Source organism: Juglans regia, chromosome 1 (genome assembly GCF_001411555.2).
Source record: "Juglans regia cultivar Chandler chromosome 1, Walnut 2.0, whole genome shotgun sequence".
Classification (NCBI taxonomy): Eukaryota; Viridiplantae; Streptophyta; class Magnoliopsida; order Fagales; family Juglandaceae; genus Juglans; species Juglans regia.
In genome coordinates, this window is record NC_049901.1 from 24401275 (window position 1) to 24421034 (window position 19760).

The window sequence follows — 19760 nt, forward strand, 5'->3', positions numbered from 1 at the left end:
AACATTTAAAGTCTAGTAAGGTATTTCTTCACGATTTTATAGACTAAGAAAGGATTCATTTTAGTTTCGACACTTTGAACTTGATGTGCTTTACTATCTTGATATGAAAAAATTGTCTCCAGCGTCTATGTTGTCTCAACAACTAGCTAAGACAGGAAAATCAAAAGTCAATTATTTGGTTGATAGATTTGTTAGCGTCATGTTTCGTACGCTTTTGAATTAGCACTACAAGAAAAAAGGGTTTTACCGGCGATTTTTCTAGTGTTGCAATATAGAACGCCGCATTAGAGTGTTTTTTGCGGCGATTTTTTAATCGCCGCTTAATTCCGTTGAGAAAACTGATTCATGAAGTTACTTATCGAGTTGCAGCGAAAATAGTCTTTTTAACAGCGATTTATTTCGCCGGTAAATGAAAAAACCTGTTGCAACGCTCGATTTCGCCGTAATATAGTAAGTGGCGCCATTCCCCTAAAGATATTTTGTTTTCCCCCCGATTTCTTTCCCCCTCCACTTCTCTCTGTTCTTCCGCAATATTCCATCTCCATTTGCCTTTCCGAGAGATCAGCTGCTACTCCACCCACGTCCCCCGAACGATTTCATCTTCACTTTCGCCCGACCACCCAAAGCTTGCTCCTTTACCACATTTTCCTCCCGCGGAAGCTACGGTCGAGATAGTATCCCCGAAGCTGATTAGGAGCCGTGCGATTCGTCTCTTTGAACCTGTGGGATTTGGGTCAGCTGCTTCCAACTGAGCTTGGTCGAGATTCAATTGAGGGATAGCATGGGTCCTTCTGTCACCACAGGTATGGCTGCTACTCAGTTGGAGTTTGGTAATGAATCGATTTTGCGAGCGGGTTTCTTTACAAAATTAGGAGTTCTTTGTTGCTAGACTAATTTCTATCTGTGCAGTTGTGAAATGTACCAGTAATTAGGGTTTCTTTTCATGAATTTTGCGTTCAATATCTGCATTTTGTGTTTCACAGAACTCATGTCCGTGGCTCGAACATTGAATGACCCAGTAAAATATTGCTATTTTGCCAATACATCTTATACTAATTAGTTGTTACTAAATTATAGATAATCTCAAGTTTATAGTCCTACTTGTTTTGAGCTATGAACCTGTTCTCATAACAGAATGTACAGATATTAATTGATTAGTGTTTCGGTAATTAGTAGGAAATCTGTATTCTTCTGGGACTATTCCCTGGTGTAGTCACCAAGAGAGTGACATTAGAGTAAAATTTATTTGCATTGCATAATAATTTATTGGGACATCTCATGACAAAATAGTATTGAAGTGTGGCTGAGCCTAAAAGAAAATAGTGGTTTCATAGCGTGGACATTTATATATGTTATCATGACGTATTCAAAGAATATTCTTATTTGGAAACTTCATGTGATTTATGGTACGGTTACATTTATATGAAAAACATGTGCTACGTTCTTTTTATGGAATTAATCGTGGGATATGATATATGAGTCTTATATTAGTATGGAACCATTACTATGTTATATTGGAAATGATAACGATACCAGAGGATACTAAAAATGTGTAAACCCTAAACAGAGAAGTAAATGGGAAGGATAATTATACCAAATAACATTGAGAAAGTGTAGATTTCAAATAGAGAAGAGTTTGTGGGAATGACAGCTATCCTTGAAGGAAAAGTTCCCTATGTAGATAAATTTTTTGAAGTGCTTCCCTACATAGTACAAGATTTTTAATTTACATTCAATACTATGATTTTAGTTTTCGTTTTTATTTTAATCTTATTTTTTATTTAATAAATGAGGCTCATATATTACACCCAGTTTAATCAATCATACTTATCGAGTCGTGGACTTACCTTCCACCTGTAAAATTTCTTATTTTACAGATATTAAAGAGGAGCATGCAAATAAAGAAGCTTAGAGGACACATAGGAGGGTTAGAATGAGAGCTAGGAAATACGTGTCATCTATAAAATTGGGGCATGACAAAAATGCCTTCCATAGAATCTAAAATCATCTTACTTAACACCTCATTAAGGTACTGAAAAAAAAAAGTGTTCTAAGGTCAATCAAATTGCTTTGTGAAAATTGAGAATCAATATAGGTAAGCTAAAAAATATATCAATATGTATTTCTTAGGGTATTCCAAAATTAGTTTAGGATAATTTCGAAATAATTAGCCTATATATAAACATGCCATGTACCATCAACATTCTAAGTCTGTTGTTTCCGATGCATTAAAGAATTTGCGATTTGGAGTTTTTTAGAAGAAGTTATGGCAAGTTTACAATAGGCCAGGTGCCTGAGATGGCAGAATGCTATGAAGTTTTATTATAGTTCATAAGTTTTATCATTTTTAAGGATAAGTGACAAGGCTTGAGGAAATTTTTCAGAAGTATGATCCCCAAGCATGACCCTGTACGAATTTGGTTCTTTTTTGAGCAAGTTTCCAATTCTCATGAACTGATAAAAATGTTGTCTTGATAGACTGAACATATTCTCATTTTTCTGTGTTCTTGAAATTGGATTTGTGCTAGCTAGGGCCTTTTTTCTTTAATCCTCTTGGGCAAACTTTGCTACCCAAATGTAGATAGAAAATGCCTCATTTACCCACAACAGACTTCATATACATCTTGTGTGCTAGAATGAGTTCTTTTTACTGGTTTGAGTGCATGTAGTCCTAATGCTACTAATGATCAAGAACAGGGATACCAAGTGCTTGTTAAGATGTGATTTAATAAATTACACTATATATATTTCTAGCATTTGAGATATATCTAATTATTTCTAAATTAATCAGACCTATCTCATTTGTCAGCCTTAATTAAGTTTGATCAGATAATGAGACACTTTAACTAGGATTTTTGATTATAACTTTGATTAGTTCTTTTGGTAGAATCTAAGAATCTTGCTCACATTATCATTGCGCTGGATTAACCCTTTTTTCTTCTAGTGTAAAAAAGTTTGATACTGAGTACTGAACTATATGATGATGAAGGGGCACTGGTTTTAATGGGGGGTACAAACTCCTAATTCTGTTTTCCAAAGTATAATGGCTTTCCGTGATTAATGGATTGGATATAAATCATGTTTTGGAAACATGATGCTGAAATTAATAATATATATGTTTTTCGGGAGCTTTACTGCCTACTGCTCAAAAACCAACCAATTAAAAGAGATTTTTCTTGTCTGCTTCTCCCTTAGTGGCTTCAAACGTGTAATCTAAGTGTCTTTCGTCCCTTCATATCTGATCTGTAATGTTTTATTAGCGGCGACTGTACGTACTGTTTCCCAAGGGAGAGAACCACAAAATTAAGAAGTGAAAACGCAGCCGGTGAAAATTATTAGAAAAATTAATTTATTTTTTTTTGTCCAGCTTATTTTAGCTTTTTAATTAGCTGATCATGATGAACGAGTATTGAGTCTGATCTTCTCTCACTTTTGTTACAAAGTGCATGCTATTGTGGTGGTTTGGAAATATTGGATTCAAACTATAGTTTGAATCAAGTTAGAAAACATAATGAGACACTTTGAGCTTGGAACTCCAATTATAACTTTGACTAGTTCTTTTGGTATAACTAAGAAGCTCGCTCTTTTTCATGACTGAAGCAATCAGATTTTTCTTAAAATTAGAAATACATTATCTTGTCGAGAGTTTGATAACTTGCTTACAATGACTTCTTTTTTGGAGAGAAATATCACCACAACAGATTTTTTCTTCCATTTGGGTATATGTATCAATTATATAGTACTTCCTAAATATTAATCAAGTCCATTCTGAAATATTAATTGAGCAATTAAGTGCACTTCCAATATGATCATGCTATTGGAGTATTTTTTTTCTTATTATTACTGTTTGTTTTCATGTTAGCCCCATTGTTTATGCATGATCTCTTACATGCATGATGATTGTTAGTCCACAGCCCTCTCATTTCTTTGTGGAGAAAGCTCATAATTCAATATTTTCCCCCGAATTACATTCATATCGTTTCGAGTTAATTTATTTTCTGTTTTTCCCTCAATTATCACAAATTTCTTTTGAGATTCATGATATACTAAGGGATATCATTGGGGATTATCTTGCAACATATATGGTGTGTGTATATATGGATTAAATGATCGAAATGCATGAAATATAATCACTATTGAATATATGGATTCTGTTTTCACGTTAATATTCTACTCCATCTAACTTCACATGATGAGTACTTGTGTAATACACATGTACATGATTAATTAAAAAATTCACCAATTAACCCTCTAAATGATAAGGAGATCATCCTCCTAATTAATTTGTACTAATGAAAAACAAATATTCAATTCATGAATTAATATATATATATATACAAATCGCTACTAAATTTCAATACCGGCGACTAAATATTCGCCGCAAATACCTTTATGTAGCAGAATGTACATTACGGTGATCTTGGAAACTCGCTGCCTTTAGATATATTGCGGCGATATATTGAATCGCCGCCATATAATTACCGATTTGAAAACCAATTCGCAGCGAGTGAAATATCGCCGTATAATAGTATTTAGCAGCGAATATTATATCGCTGCAAAATACTATGAATAATATGGCGGCGATAAAAAATTCGCCGGGATAATAATATAGCAGCGATAATTAATCGCTGCATCATGATAATATACGGCGATTTTCCCATTGCGGCGATTTTGTGGAGTGGCTGGCAAATATATTTGGCAGCGATATTTGGCATTTTTAGCGGCGAGTAGTAAACGCTGCTAATAATCTATCGCAGCGTTTAACGACAGAATCCTATTTTGAATTAGCGGCGATTAATTTGTAATCAACAGCGAAAAAAAAATCGCCGGGATATGAATATATGGCAGCGAGTTTTGGTTTCCGTTGCAGTAGATCTAAAGTGGGGAGTTAATACCGGCGAATTTCCGGCGATTAAAAAATCGCTGGGGTAGATATATGCCAGCGATTTGTAGTGTTTTGCCAGCGATTATGTATCGCTGGCAAAATTGTTGAACCTTGTAGTGTAGGTACCAGCAATTCAGGTGTTCAGAATTCAGCCTGTGAATATAGAGAAGAAGGCAACTGGGAGAAGGTAGCCTTGGGGCCGGGAGAGTCTTCGATGCCAAATTTAGTATTGTCTTTTGGAAGCTTGTAAATAACTAAGAGAGTCTAGGGATCAGAGAGAGATTTCTCATACCTGGAAGTTGCTATTTGAGAGTTTTTTTTTGGGGGGGAGGGGACAGACGTGTTTGCCCCCATGGAGTTCGTGTTATTCGTACTGTTCCTTTTATCAGAGACATTTAATGCGGAGTGGTTTTGCGACGACGTCATTAATGTGGCGTGTAGCTCTAGTAGTGGTGCCATTAATGTGGCGTAGTTCTCCAATTTGTCCCACCCCGTTGATGTCCTTGGTGGTTCGTCGATGTCTCCATGTCAAAAGATCGAGGGTTCCCCTTACTTCTTGCCTGTTTACTAGAATAGGTACTCAAGGGCTGGATACTGTTCGAGGGGTCTCCAGGTCGGCGAGTCCCATCCCCCTGCAGTACGCTCCCTTATGGAGATTGCGTCCAGGAGTCTACTTGTGGGCCGAGCTGAAGAGTCTCTACTTGTTTTGGGCTAGGCCTTCACTTCTTGTTTCCTTAATTGCCATCCCCAAACCCGCTAAAATAGAGGGGGAAAAACTCTTACAAGATTGATTGGTCTTTTGCTATATTTGGATTTCAATAACTACTATAGAAAATGAATTTTAGGGTCCATTAATGAAATTCTTGAAAATTATTTATTAATTCATATTAAGAAAGAAATCGTTAAAAATTTTAGCACTGGATGTTAATGTATAGATTATTATTATTCTTTAAAACATTGTCAGGTCCAAGTATGATGGCAAAAATTGTCGATTTTTTTTTTTTGGTTCTTTTCGAATTCATCTTTTGAGTTATAAGATAATACATATCTATGAAAAAAAATATTTTATTTTATCTTTTGCATTTATTCTGGAATAAATTTGTATCCAATAAATTTGTATTCCACCCCTTCCTACACTATGTCCATTTTTGGATTCCAAGAAACATATGGAGGAATGTTGACAAAGTCAGTATGAGGTTTTGGTGGGACTTCGATACCAAAAAATCTCACAATTTTACTCCCAAACCATGGAGCTCAATCTGTAAGGCTTCGTTTGATAGAGAGATGCATTCATCTCACCGCAAGACATTGATTACCAAAAATTTTTAACTTCATAATATTTTATCCAAATTTTTATCTCTCATTTTCCAAAACACCATAAAATATTTTATCTCAGATAATTTCTAACTCATCTCATCTTAATTCAAATATCTCACTACTATTAATAAACCATCTCAACTCGCTATCCAAACTAGGCCTAAATCGATTGGTGGTCTTGGTCTTAGGTTAACTTTCCACTTCAATAGTATTTTTAAGAAAATTGGATTGACACTTGCTTAGTTAGGATAATAGTGTTTGGAAAACTGTTATTTCAACAAAATATTTGAAAAATTCCTCTTGATGAACAGTTTCTGCCAAACAATTAGGCTGTAGATTCTGGAAGAGACTACTATAAAGCAATGATGATTCTTAACTTTTAGCTTATGCATGTAGATCAATAATGGCACCAGTACAAAAGCTTCGGTGGATCCTTGGATCCTCTCACTGGTACCCTCTACTCCAACTCCACTATCTTTCTCTATTTACGCAAGACATTGATCTACATAAGAATTTCTAGAGGAGCCAAGGAGATGAAATTCCCTTGTCCTACATACCATTTCTTTCACAAGAAATTGTCAATGAAATTGAAAAAATCCCATTGCCCAATACTAATTTTAAAATCTCAAAGATACAATTAAATGGTCCCACCATTCCCTTGAAAGTCTCCTAGTTAAATCTACATATGCAGGAATCTCAATCCAGTCAAATGCTCTCAACCCTCTCCAACATGGAAAAAATTGTGGGAGAATGGAAGCTCGTTTAAAATTCATTCTTTGGAAAGTGTTACACAACATTCTGCCAACTAGGAACTATTGGAGTTAGTTTGGACAATAAAGTTTGGCTGGTGATCTAAAACTTTTGTCTCAATCCATTTGGAAAAACACTTGAGATAATGCAGCAAGCTATTCCTCAAACAATATAGTGTTTTTCTAAGAAACGATATAAACCTAATGAGACTACAATGGAAATAATCCCATAATAAGATAAGTTTTCTGTTAAAATTCATCTGTCCTTCAGTATTGACACTTGTCCCCTAGATAGAACAATGTAGTAGTGGCCAGTCCAATTCACAATGTCAGAGCATAGAAACTCTACATCACTTCCTTCTTTTTGCCTTCGCCCTACGTTTTCATTATCTGTGGCTTCTGATGTACTCAAGGAAGACGATTGCCCATTTCAAGATGCAAAATAATAAAAACAAAGAAACAAACAATAAACAACAACAATTGAATTCCACATGTATCTTATGCCACATATCCAAAATCATATATTTGATAATCAATTAAAAGGTTGGATTCAATGCCTATCTAACCTTTTAATTCTTCACTCCAATGAATATTAATTATGTACCTCTTCCATATTGCGCCAGCAGAACTCTGTCATTAAGTACCTCTGTATTTCAATGATAACAGCTCATGATTTGGATTGAGGTGAAACTGGAATCATTTGAAAGCTAATTATTTTAAGTAGGTTATAACTCTTTTCAGCAACCAATTGAAAAAATCTATTTGTAAGCCTACTTCCTCATAACACATTAAAAAGTACTTAATTCAATTTGAAGATATTCTTCCCACCATCCCATGCTACTTAGCACCAAATGCACTTGACCTAATCTTCTTTCACAATTTGCAAATTGTCTCTATCTTATCTCACAATTTCTTCAAACCACTATCCATATCTTGATTACAAGTTACTTCAAAACTCCCAAATAAACTAGACATTCCACACAAAGAATAGAGAAATTATGAGTTACTATAACTAATAACAATAACAGCAATCATATAAGCTTATTATTAATTGTATTTCCAGGAAATCCAGAAAAGGAAAAAGTGAAAGAAACTACATAATGTGAAAGAGATGGCACACTTACAAGATTTTCAATTTAGATGATTGTGTTTTCATAATGCAATGAAAGTCCAATAGGTCCCAATCTTTGGCGATGCTCAGGGATTCATCTATTGGTTTGTGAGCGACTGAAAAGGGTAGACAAAGAAACATAATTAACACATCTGTGGTGGTTAGTGGTTGTTGTCCTCTTCGTCGTTGGCGGCCGGTAGCTATTTCAAGATGTTTCCAGTAACCTCAGGTGTTGTCTTCGGCACTGGGCACCAGAATCGAGATTACTGGCATTGTCTGTGCACACTGGTGAGTCTCCCGTTGTCATTGGCTATCGGAAGCCTTGCTTATCGCCGGCGACATCAACATCTTGAAGTGTTTGGTTGCAGGTCTATACTATCCCATCCTCGACTGCGTATGCTCCCAACCTAGAGTAAGGTCTTATTTCTATCCAGAATAACGCTCGTTTGGTAACACGTATATGGTAAACTTATTCCTGTTTAGGATAACTTATTTTAGTTTAGGGTTAGTTTTTTAGGCCGGTACCAACGATACCCGAAACACACTCAATACAGGCCGATACAACCCGAAACATACCGGTTCAGACCCGATATAGCCCGATTTTGAGCCAATACTCTCTTGTTTCAACCAATATAGATTCGAAATTTGGATTTTTAATCTAGGCTTCTACTTTTCCAGATTGTGTTTCCCATTTTTTCATCCATATTTCATATTTTGTGTGGGTTCTTGTCTCCAAGTCGAATTGTTGGGAAACTTTTTTTCACGACAACTAAATTTGAGTCAATATCTCTTGCACCAAACATTAGTATGCCTATGACTTCGGTGAAGTTGAATGGAAAAAATTATATGTTGTGATCAAAATATGTTGAAATGTTTTTGAAAGGCAAGGGTCTTCTTCATACTCACTTGGTTGATTCAATGCCTGATTTAGCTAGTTCTACATTTGCTCAATGGGAGCAAGAAGATGCTCAAATATTTTCCCTAATGTTGACCAGTATTGAGCCTAATATTTGCACCAGCTTAATGCATTTTGGCACCTCTGAAGAGGTGTGGAGGCATCTAAACAAATGTATTCGGGTGCTGGGAACATAACCCGTATTTTTGAGTTGTGTAAGCAATTCTTTGGGTTGGAACATGGTGCTTTGGGCCTAAAAGAGTATTATTCCCAAGTGATGAGCATAGGTGAAGAACTCAAAATATATCAACCTATCACTTCTGATATTTCAAATTTGCTAAAACAACGAGAAGATTTGAATGTTATTCGATTTCTTGTTGGCTTAAAACCTAAGTATGAGTCAGTGCGTTCTTAAATTTTGGCAAGTCCACAACTTTCCTCATTTCCTGATGTGTTCTCTTGACTTCAGCGAGCCACATTATCTGGACAAGGATCTTAGTTTTCTTCAGATCAGAGTAATGAGATATCCACTTTAGTTGCCTCCTATGTTGCTCCTGGTGGATGTGGAGGCCGGAGTGGTAGAGGTTCACGTGGGGGACGTGATGCTAAAGGTAATCGCACTCAAGGTCGTGAATCTCATAAGTGTGGTCGCACTAACCACTCGATAGACTATTGTTGGGATCTATAAGGTAGATCATCTGGGTCTGCTAATCAAACTATTTGCCAAGATACTACATCACTGTCAACAAGTTACAACTTGACTTCAGAGATGATTAGCATATCGAAGGATGAGTATGATCAGTTTTTGGGTCGCACATGAGCGACTTCATCTTCCATAACTACTCATATGCCCATTTAGGTATAGCGTCCATATGTATTGTCTCATCTACTCAAAATCCATGGATTATCGATTTAGGAGCTACATTTGACTGATTTGTCTTATTCCTTATCTAAGTAAGATGCTATGACATCTCCAAAGAGTGTTACTCTTGCTAATGGTTCTCTTGTTAAAGTTACAGGCATTAGATCCACTTAGCTCACCGATTTTATATCTTTGTCATCTGTTTTATATGCTCCTAGTTTTCCTTTTAGTTTGTTATCCATTAGTAAAATTACTCAAACTCTTCAATGTTCTGTGACCTTTTATCCCTATGTATCTTTTAGGATCTCAAGGCGGGGAAGAACATTCGTAGGGGGCATGAAGTTGGTGGTCTGTATTACCTTGATGGTCAACCGTCACCCACTCGAACCCTCACATCCTTATCATCTGCTTTTAAATGACATTGTTGCCTTGAATACCTATCTCTTTCTCTTTTGAAATGTCAAGTTAAGAATCTTGAAAATGTGTCTTCCTTTCCTTGTGAAGCATGTTAGCTTAGCAAATACCATTGTGTGTCTTTTGTACCTCGAGTTGATAATTGAGCATCTAGTTCTTTTGAATTGTTTCACTCTGATATATGGGGACCAATCAACATTGTATCAAACAAGTTTCAGTATTTTGTTACATTTGTTGATGACTATTCTCGTATGACATGGTTGTTTCTGATGAAGACACGATCTGAACTTCTTTCCATATTCAAAATTTTTCGAGAAGAAATTAAAACTCAATTTAGACAAAAAGTTCAAGTTTTACATTCTGACAATGCTAAAGAATACCAATCTAATACCTTTGCTACTTAAGTAATAAATGAATTTTTCATAAAACTTCATGCTCTTATACACCCCAATAGAATGGGGTGGCTGAACGCAAAAATCGTCATTTGTTAGATGTAACCCAAGCACTTTTACTGCACATGCACGTTCCTAAACGTTTTTGGAGTGATAGTGTTCTTATTGTATGACACCTTATTAACTGTATGCCTTCATCAATCCTTGATGGTTCCTCTCCCTTCTCCATCTATTTCCCTTCCTCTCCACCTTTTTCTCTCCCTCCAAAAATCTTTGGGTGTGTTTGTTATGTTCATAACCTTGACCCCGACTTTGATAAACTTGATCCACGTGTTACCAAGTGTTTCTTTGTTGGTTATTCCCGAAATAAAAAATGATATCGCTGCTATAGTCCTGCTCTTAGATGTTACTTCACTAGTGCTAATGTCACATTCTTTGAGTCCATATCCTACTTCTCGTTAACATCTTCGGTCGTTGAGTGTGATCCTCTACCATTACCTACTCTTATCCTTTCTCCTACACACTCACCCACTTTTACCCAATCTTCTTCAGCTCCTTCCCTTGTTCCTTTACAGGTATACTCATGTTGCTTGAGGCCCTCGACTCCCATGCCTCCACTAACCTTGTCTCCATCTTCAGTTCCTGAGTTACTTAGTACTTCAACTCTCCACCTATTGCTCTCTGAAAAGGTACTCATTCACCCTTATTTCAATTGGATGTTAAAAATGCATTCCTACATGGCGACTTAAATAAGGAAGTGTATATGGAACAACCATTTGGGTTTGTTGATCAAGGGGAGTATTGAGGTATTGTGTGCAAGTTAAAAAAGACATTATATGGTTTGAAACAATCTCCTCGAGCATGATTTAGGAGGTTCTCTAATACTGTATTAGCATTTGGTCTTCATAAATGCCAAACAGACCATTCAATATTTCACCTATACAGTGATGCAGGTCCTATCTTGTTGGTTCTATATGTTGATGACATTATAATTACTGGGTGTGACTCGGCTGGAATTGCTAGGCTGAAACAATTTTTACATGATCAGTTTCAGATAAAAGACTTAGGCAAACTTAGATACTTTCTTGGAAGTCGGTAAATCTAAAAAAGATATTAACCTATCTCAGAGAAAATATGTACTTGACCTTCTGGAAGAAATTGACATGTTAGGTGCACGGCCTATTGACACTCCTATGAACCCAAATCGTAAACTCTTAAAAAATGAAGGGGAGTTGTTTGGAGATTTAGGTCGGTATCAAAAATTTGTTAGAAAATTGAATTATCTTACTATCACTAGACTTGATATCTCTTATGCAGTGAGTGTAGTGAGCCAATTTCTACAAATGACTAGGGTCTCTCACATTGGGATGTTGTAATCCAAATAATAGTAGCTCGGTCTAGTGCATAAGTTGAATATAGAGCAATGGCTCACACTACTAATGAGCTGACATGGTTGCAACACTTTCTTCAAGAGATTGGATTTCCAGCTTCTGTCCCTCTTCATTTACTTTCTGATAACTAAGTTGCAGTGCATATTGCGTCTAATCTCGTATTCTATGAGAGGACTAAATATATTGAGATTGATTGTCACTTCATTCATGATAAGATACTAAATGGTAACATTTCTGCATCCTTTGTGAAGTCTGCTAATTAAGTTTTCAGATATGTTTACCAAACCACTGTGTTGTATTCGATTAAAGTTTATTTGTTCTAAGTTAGGTTTATATGATATATATGCTCTAGCTTGAGTGAGAGTGTTAGAGGACATGATTGTAATTAATATTAGTTTATGAGTATATAATGGTCATTTGTATATAGTATGTATAGGAAGTTGAATGTCAATGAATATACGAGCTGTTTCTCTCTCTCTATGTTCGACTACAAAAATTACTCAAATACTGCCTTGCTTACTGAAGCTATCATTGAAAATGAACTATAGATGATGTATTTGACATGATAAACATGGTGATGACATTGATTATAATATTATTATAGGTATAATTGGATGTTTGAACAATATATTACTTAAAAGGTAAACATGAAACAAAGAGCTTAAACACAGTCAACACTTTAAATGAAGACATACCAGTACTGCTAAAGGCATTATATATCTCCAAATGCAAGAAACGAACAATATCTACAATCGTCTCCATCACCTGTAATCCAAATGCAAGAACTAAATATATATACTATATATATTTGTCCTCATCTCATGTATACTATTTGTCCCTATTGCACTTGGCTACCAAGACCTCCAATTGTAGACAGATATTGAGAAGGAATTGCTTGGAAACAATTTTAGAGTACCTAAACATTTGAATGCTAAAGATTATAGATGGAAACTTTAAACATTCGCTGCATCGTCGCTCTAGAAACTTAACTGATGTTATGGGTAAAGAAAACAAGAATTTGACAAGGGACTTAAAAGTGGGAAATGAAGATCTCTTTTCTGGTTGGACAAATGGACTATTTCTAATATGAGAGACCAAAAATTTATTATTTGTCTTAAAAATTATGGTGGGAATATTGTATATATCCTTGAAAGTGGTATTTTATTCAAAAAAAGATATGCTCTCGATTGGATGCAGTGAGTACCTTAGTTTTACACCCTCCAATGGGACACAACCACGTCAGCTTTCTAATATTTTCACAATAGGAATGTAAATTAGTCATGTTTGAACATATTGCAAAAAATGTAACTAGAATATATTGCTAGAAATGTAATTAGTTACGTTTCTGGCAATATACTCAAACATAATGAATCTTCCAAGGCTGAAACATTCCTTTCTAATCCAAATTCTAGAAAACATATGAAACTATATACGTGAGAATGCCATACATGTGATTTGATATTATCAGTAGTGATAGCAGGTTTGCTCAAATAAACAGGCCTCTGCATGCACATATGCACACAAAGACATGCATGTATGCACGCACACACATGCAAATGTCTGATACCAATCACATTTAGAATTGACAAACACAAGTAGAATTAGCAATGAAGTGCATCTAAAGCACATTGATGCATACTTCAATTTCTATCCAAAGGAAGTAACAAGTCTCAAAGACACCCCTAAGTGTGAACAGATTGGCCTTCGTTCAATCTCTCACACAAATCCCCTTTGACTTGATGCTTGAGTTAGGGACAATTCTTGGGTATTTAAAGTTTATCCAACAACCTTGCATTGGATGAGATGCTACATCAATCTGATTATTTTTTGTGCCACAGGATGTATTTAATATACTTCATTAAAAATTCTAAATTGTTTGAAACTTGTCAAACGGATATGACATCCATTTCGAGGTAGTGTCGGTTGACACTATTCCAACCACATTCTTATTAGCTATAGGTTTGAAAGCAACATCCCAATTTAGTTTAAGCCAATTTGTTGGTGGAGCTTCCCATTGTATAACCATCTATTTATTTGAGGAAAATACTATTTTATTCGACTGTTGGGTTGCCTCTTTGAAATCTTCATATGTCTATCTAGCTTGATTGAAAAGGGTATAGGGATGCAAAAAACTACTTTCAAATACTGGTGTATTTCTCCTAAACCATAAGTTTCTTGCTATTTCTGCAAACAAAGCTATTTCCTTCTTATCAACTCTTTGAAGTATTTGCATAAATATATTTCCAAAATCATCATTTGTGATAGAGGCTTACTGGATTTTCCTACTGCATAGCATCTAAACATCTTGTGTAGATGGAAATGTCAATAGAAGATGGCTTGGAGTTTCCTCTAATTTCCTGCATATTGGACAACCATAATCTTTGAGAATTTTCCTCTTGTATAAGTTCATTTTAGTAGGCAAAGCATCTGAACAAGCACGCCCTATAAACACTTTAGCAACACTAGTGGTGTGCATCTTCTAGATTTCTTTCCAAAGTTCACTATGAACACCTTTTACTGAAGATTCCCCTATGTTGACTTGTTGTTGTTATTTGTATTAATAATAAACACTTTTTTTTTACAGAGAATCAACCATTACGAGTAGCCTTACAAACTAATTTATCCTTACAAGATGTTACACTAACAGGTAACTTTAAGGTTTCCACGATATCATCCTCAATAAAGATCTCTTTTAGTAGATTTATGTTCCAACATCCTGTTTGTTGATCTATTAAGTTTGCCACAACTGTAGAAGCTGCATCAGTTTCATTGGTGAATGGATTAAGCTTGGTCTTGCCCTTGGCATTCATTTATCATGCCATATATGTATCTTTTTCTCATCACCAACACGTCATATTAGACATTCCTTAGTGATTTTAATAGTAGAACTGATGCTTCTCCAATTGAAAGAAGGTCTTCACCCTAATTGAGCTTGAAGAATATAACTATTAGGAAAGTATTTGGCTTCGTAGATTTTAGCAGTTAGAGAATTTGGATTGATTAGCATCATCCAAACTTGTTTGTCTAGTAGAGCTAAGTTGAGACTTACTATATTCCTAAAACCAAGACCACCATTTATTTTACCATAACTTATATAATTTCAGATTTTCTAGTGTAGTTTGGAGTTGTTATCTTGAGAATCAAGCCCCACTAGAAGTTTGACATTATAATGTTAAGCTTTTTGCACAATACCTTTTGTAGTAAAAACACTCATGGTATATGTAAGAATGACTTGGATAACAACCTTGATCAATATTTCTTTCCTAGCTTGTAAGAGAAACTTAATTTTCCAGTTTTCAACCCTCTTACTCACCTTTTCAATAATCCCTTGAAAATCTATAATTTTTTATCTACTAATGAGATATGGAAAGGCCCAAGTATTTCTTCATATTTGAAAAAGCTCGTAAACCAGCAACTTGCATGATATATATTACTTGTTTGTTGCTTAGTGTTCCTACTTGTTATTATATTATATATGGTAGTAATACTATTATGTTTACATATACTAAATATTTATTATTCTATTTATATTATAGTATAAGTATATTATTTTATAATAATTAGCTCATACTAGTATATTATTGAATTTAACTATAAAAGTTATATATTAGTATATATGATCAATAAATAAATAATATATATTTTTATAATATATGTACAATATCAAATTTGGAGTCGGAGTCGGAAGGGTAGAATCAGAATCGGAGTCGGTGTATGTCCGATGATACCTCCGACTCCAACTGAAAACTTTAAAAAAAAAAAAATCCGATGCCGACTTGTCGGTTCTTCAATTCTGATGGTGTAGAGTCGGATTGTCATGACATCAACGATTGGGTTATGGAAATTCTCAATCCTAACAATAATCTGAATCCTATAACAAAAGAAATTCATTAATTTCAATTGTTTGCTCTTCTTGCTATGGATAATCTTTGATTCTTGGGAAATAAGATCATTCATGAGTCCCCAAGCATCACCACTAACCGATTTATCTTTAGAACCCGTAGATCTTATAGCTAGAGACCATATCAATGTTGATCAGCCGATCTTCATCGCCCTTCTAACTTGCACTTATCATACTAGGATTATTGCTTTCATAAACTTATCTAGTGAACGATATAGTCCAATGGTACTGGACTACATCATTATCTTTGTATGCTACTAGGATCTTCAGCCGAACTTTGATTATCTTTGTATGCAATGGTACTGTGCACATTATTGTCTTCAATATTAAGTTTTCATATAAATCTCACAAAGTTTCTAACTGAAACTCCAAAGTTGCATCTTTTATTTAAAGTTCACATGAATTTTCTAACCGAGGAACTTTCTAAGCTAGCATACTGTCATTCTACAACCAGAAAATGCCAAATTAACCAACAATGCATTTCAGTTCTTAAGAGGGTAGCTAGCTTCCATTGCAATGCCACAAATACCTTGATTATCTGCAATATCACGGTTCAACCTTATGTAACCTGATTCACCCCAGCCAGTGCCCCATGAATTCTTCACTAGCCAGTACTTCATACCATTTTTCTCTCCATATCCGACTGCAGTGACTCCATGATTGAGCTGCGTTCCACACCGGTCAGTGAAGATACCCTGAGAGTACAGTTGAAATTCATAACCAGAAGCATCTATGGCAACCGAGACAGGTTGGTTTGCAACTGCAGATTGTAGGCTTTTCTCATTATTAGCCGGAACCCTCTCATAACCGCTTATTGTCACTACATGATCTTTTTCCTTTGCTTTGTCGCAGGTGCCAGTTGATGCTCTGTAAGGATATTCCTCTTCGGTGGTCAGTCCACCGGTCTTTTTTATGTATTCAAATGCTTTGTCCATGTATCCACCATTGCAGCCTTGACACCAGGTGTCCAAATTACAGTCCACAAGCTCTTGTTCTGACAAAGATATCAACTGCCCAGTTTTGATTTTGTTGATACCTTCCACAGCTGCCACTGTGGAGAATGCCCAACAACTTCCTGAATCAAAAGGTTGGGAACATTAGAGCTTATTTGCCTGCAAGTTTTGAGATTAAAAGCTGGCCATATGACTTACCATAATCAAGATATTACTAGAACGTATAAAAACAATTACGTTGAAGTTAGCACTCAGGAATCAAGAAATTACTGGAATGTGTTAAAACCAAGTCATCATCACTATGTTTTATTTATTTATTTATTATAGTATGGCTGTTGTTAATGTTGTTGTTGTTACTATATTGTTACTGTTATTGTCAAAAAGGCTCAGACATTTATTCCAAATGAAGACAACTATTTTCCCATCTTCTAGGACATAACTCTTAAATATTATAATGGCACAAAGTGATTCCAGTATAAATGAATGGAAAATGCTAGTATGCTGTCGGAGTTTACTCCTTATTTTAACCTCTCATGTATTTAATTTTTTTTTACTTAATAATTAAGGAAGTGATTTTTAGTATATTGGTATTTTTTTTACTTTTTAAAAATATTTAAATATATTAAAACAATGTAAAAAAGAAAATAAGATAAAAATAAAAAAAAATCTTTGTGCTAGCGGGCATGCTCAACAGTCAAAGCTGGGCGGCTCATTAGCACGACTCTAAATAAATTAGCTATAGAAGTGAACATCTAGTACTTTAAAAGGTTTTTGAAAAGAAAAAAGAAAAAAGTTGTTAGTAGTCAATTTTCCTGATCATCTCGGATCACTTGAAGTTCAAGTTTTCTTGGAGAAAGAATACAAATTCCTACCACATTGGCCTTGATTCTTAATTGGAGTAACAGCACCTTTCTTTCTCCAATCCACTCTAGTTGGCAAATCCACATCTTTGCCATAACTGAAGTTTGTCTTTTGATGCCACATAGGTCTGAATCCCAAGTAGATAGCTTTAAACTCCCCATTTGTAAGGTCTGCAAACTTATTGTCAGTGAGCTTGAATGACAAGTTTTGAGAGTTGGTGTAATCGATGAACTGGACGTTAAATTGGTAAATGCCAAAGCGCATTTCCCATTCCTGTTCACTCTTATATGTTCGACCATGCCGCTCCAGCCAACTTTCATACCTCTCTCTCATGGCTTTTGGGTCATACACTGGAGGCCGCGTGTACTTCTCATCAGAAAGCGCCCTTAATGGTATCCATAGAATTAAAAGAATCAAAAGTGTTAAGGTGGCATTATTTGATGCAGCAAGAGCCTCCATGGCTGTCTGGCTGGCTGGCCTGCTAGCTTGCTTGGAAACTTAGATGATGGTGAATGGAATATTGTGTATACAATATTTATAAATGAAAATAAAATATTAACACAATGATCAGTTGTTTATTAAAATATCGATTGCTCATACATGCATTTAAGGTGTTTTAGACTTTAGTTGTTTACTTTTTGTTCATGTCTTTGGTGCTTCTGATCAATTTTGACAAGGCAAGTTATTTGTGGTTCAATTTCCATGCATGGCTGGCTTGTATGGGAGTAGAGGTACTGGTGCGGTGGATATATAGTTAATGTATGGCCATGCAACTCAAGTAATTTGAATCAATTTGGTCTTCCACTTGGCAAATTAAGTAGGCGTCGCCCTTCAAATACTAATAATATTATTCTTAGTACACTCTATTTTACTATTGGTTTTCTTGCGTCTGTTTTTACTAAATTATTTGATATTCGTAAGTAAAGTTATAGAATTTTTTGAATGTCCGAACATTTTTGTTGTCTAGTTCAAATGTTTGAATTGTCCGAATACCACTGTACGTCTATTTTTATTGTAAGTTAATTTTTAATGCAATTAATTTAGGTGCGGTTTGGATTCAGAGATGAGATGAGATGATTTTAGATAAAATTAAGATAAAAGTTGAGAAAAATATTGTTAAAATATTATTTTTTAATATGATTATTATTTTGAGATTTGAAAATTTAAATGGTTTATTATATTTTGTGTGAGAATTCAAGAAAATTGTAATGATAAGATGAGATGAAACACTTTTACTATCCAAACAGGACCTTACTCCCATGTTGCAACTTATTTTCGCTTCAATACTTGTAAAGTTCGTGAAGTTATTTTACTGTAAAATAACAAAGAGAAATAAATACACATAAGAGAAACATATTTATACAGTTGTAAGAAAATAATAAAAGAGAAATAAAAAAATAAGAAACTAAATATAATTATGAATTGTAAAAGTGTCACGCACTTTTTAAAAAAAAAAGTAGGGTCAATTATTAAAAAATTAATTTTTTTTATATAAATACTATATTTATTTATTTATTTTTTTTAAAAAAAAGTACAACACTTATCTTCTATAATTATAAATATCATTTTTCTAGCCCAAGTCTGGCTACGTTTTCCTGGTGGATAAATCCTTTTGTGTCGTCTCCTTTCACAATCCATCACCGATGTTAGTCTAGGACTCTAGGTTGATGTGAATGATCTGCTGCAATGCAATTGTATACCGTCGATGTATAGGTGATCGACCTCCGGCCACCATGTCCCATGTTTTGCTTCTGTGATGTTTGTTGATTGCGGTCATCTACTTACCTTATGGACCACATGAATCTGTATTGGTCTGGAAAAATACCAGATAATGGGCCTTCAAAATCTATAGGCCTAAAACTAGACCAACTTGGGTCGTAATGTGCCAACTATGGGTCAAAATTGAGCTTTTTAGTGGTTACACTAGCCGGATGATTAGAGGGACATCGGTCATGATGACGACGACTTCAGATTGACCCTCGATGCATGCCGAGAGACAAATGTGGGCAAGGTCAAGTAGAGTCAAACT

General features: G+C 35.1%; 1 protein-coding gene across 1 annotated transcript; it reads right to left on the reverse strand.

Annotated features, from left to right (window-relative positions):
- Positions 1-16187: 16187 nt before the first annotated feature.
- LOC108993649 (ervatamin-B-like) lies at positions 16188-18240 on the reverse strand. Its single transcript, XM_018968636.2, has 2 exons — positions 17743-18240; positions 16188-16992 (listed from the first exon to the last, which is right to left on the reverse strand). Exons 1-2 carry the CDS (start codon positions 18188-18190, stop codon positions 16400-16402), a joined length of 1041 nt encoding a protein of 346 aa, XP_018824181.1. The 5' UTR covers positions 18191-18240; the 3' UTR covers positions 16188-16399.
- Positions 18241-19760: the final 1520 nt, after the last annotated feature.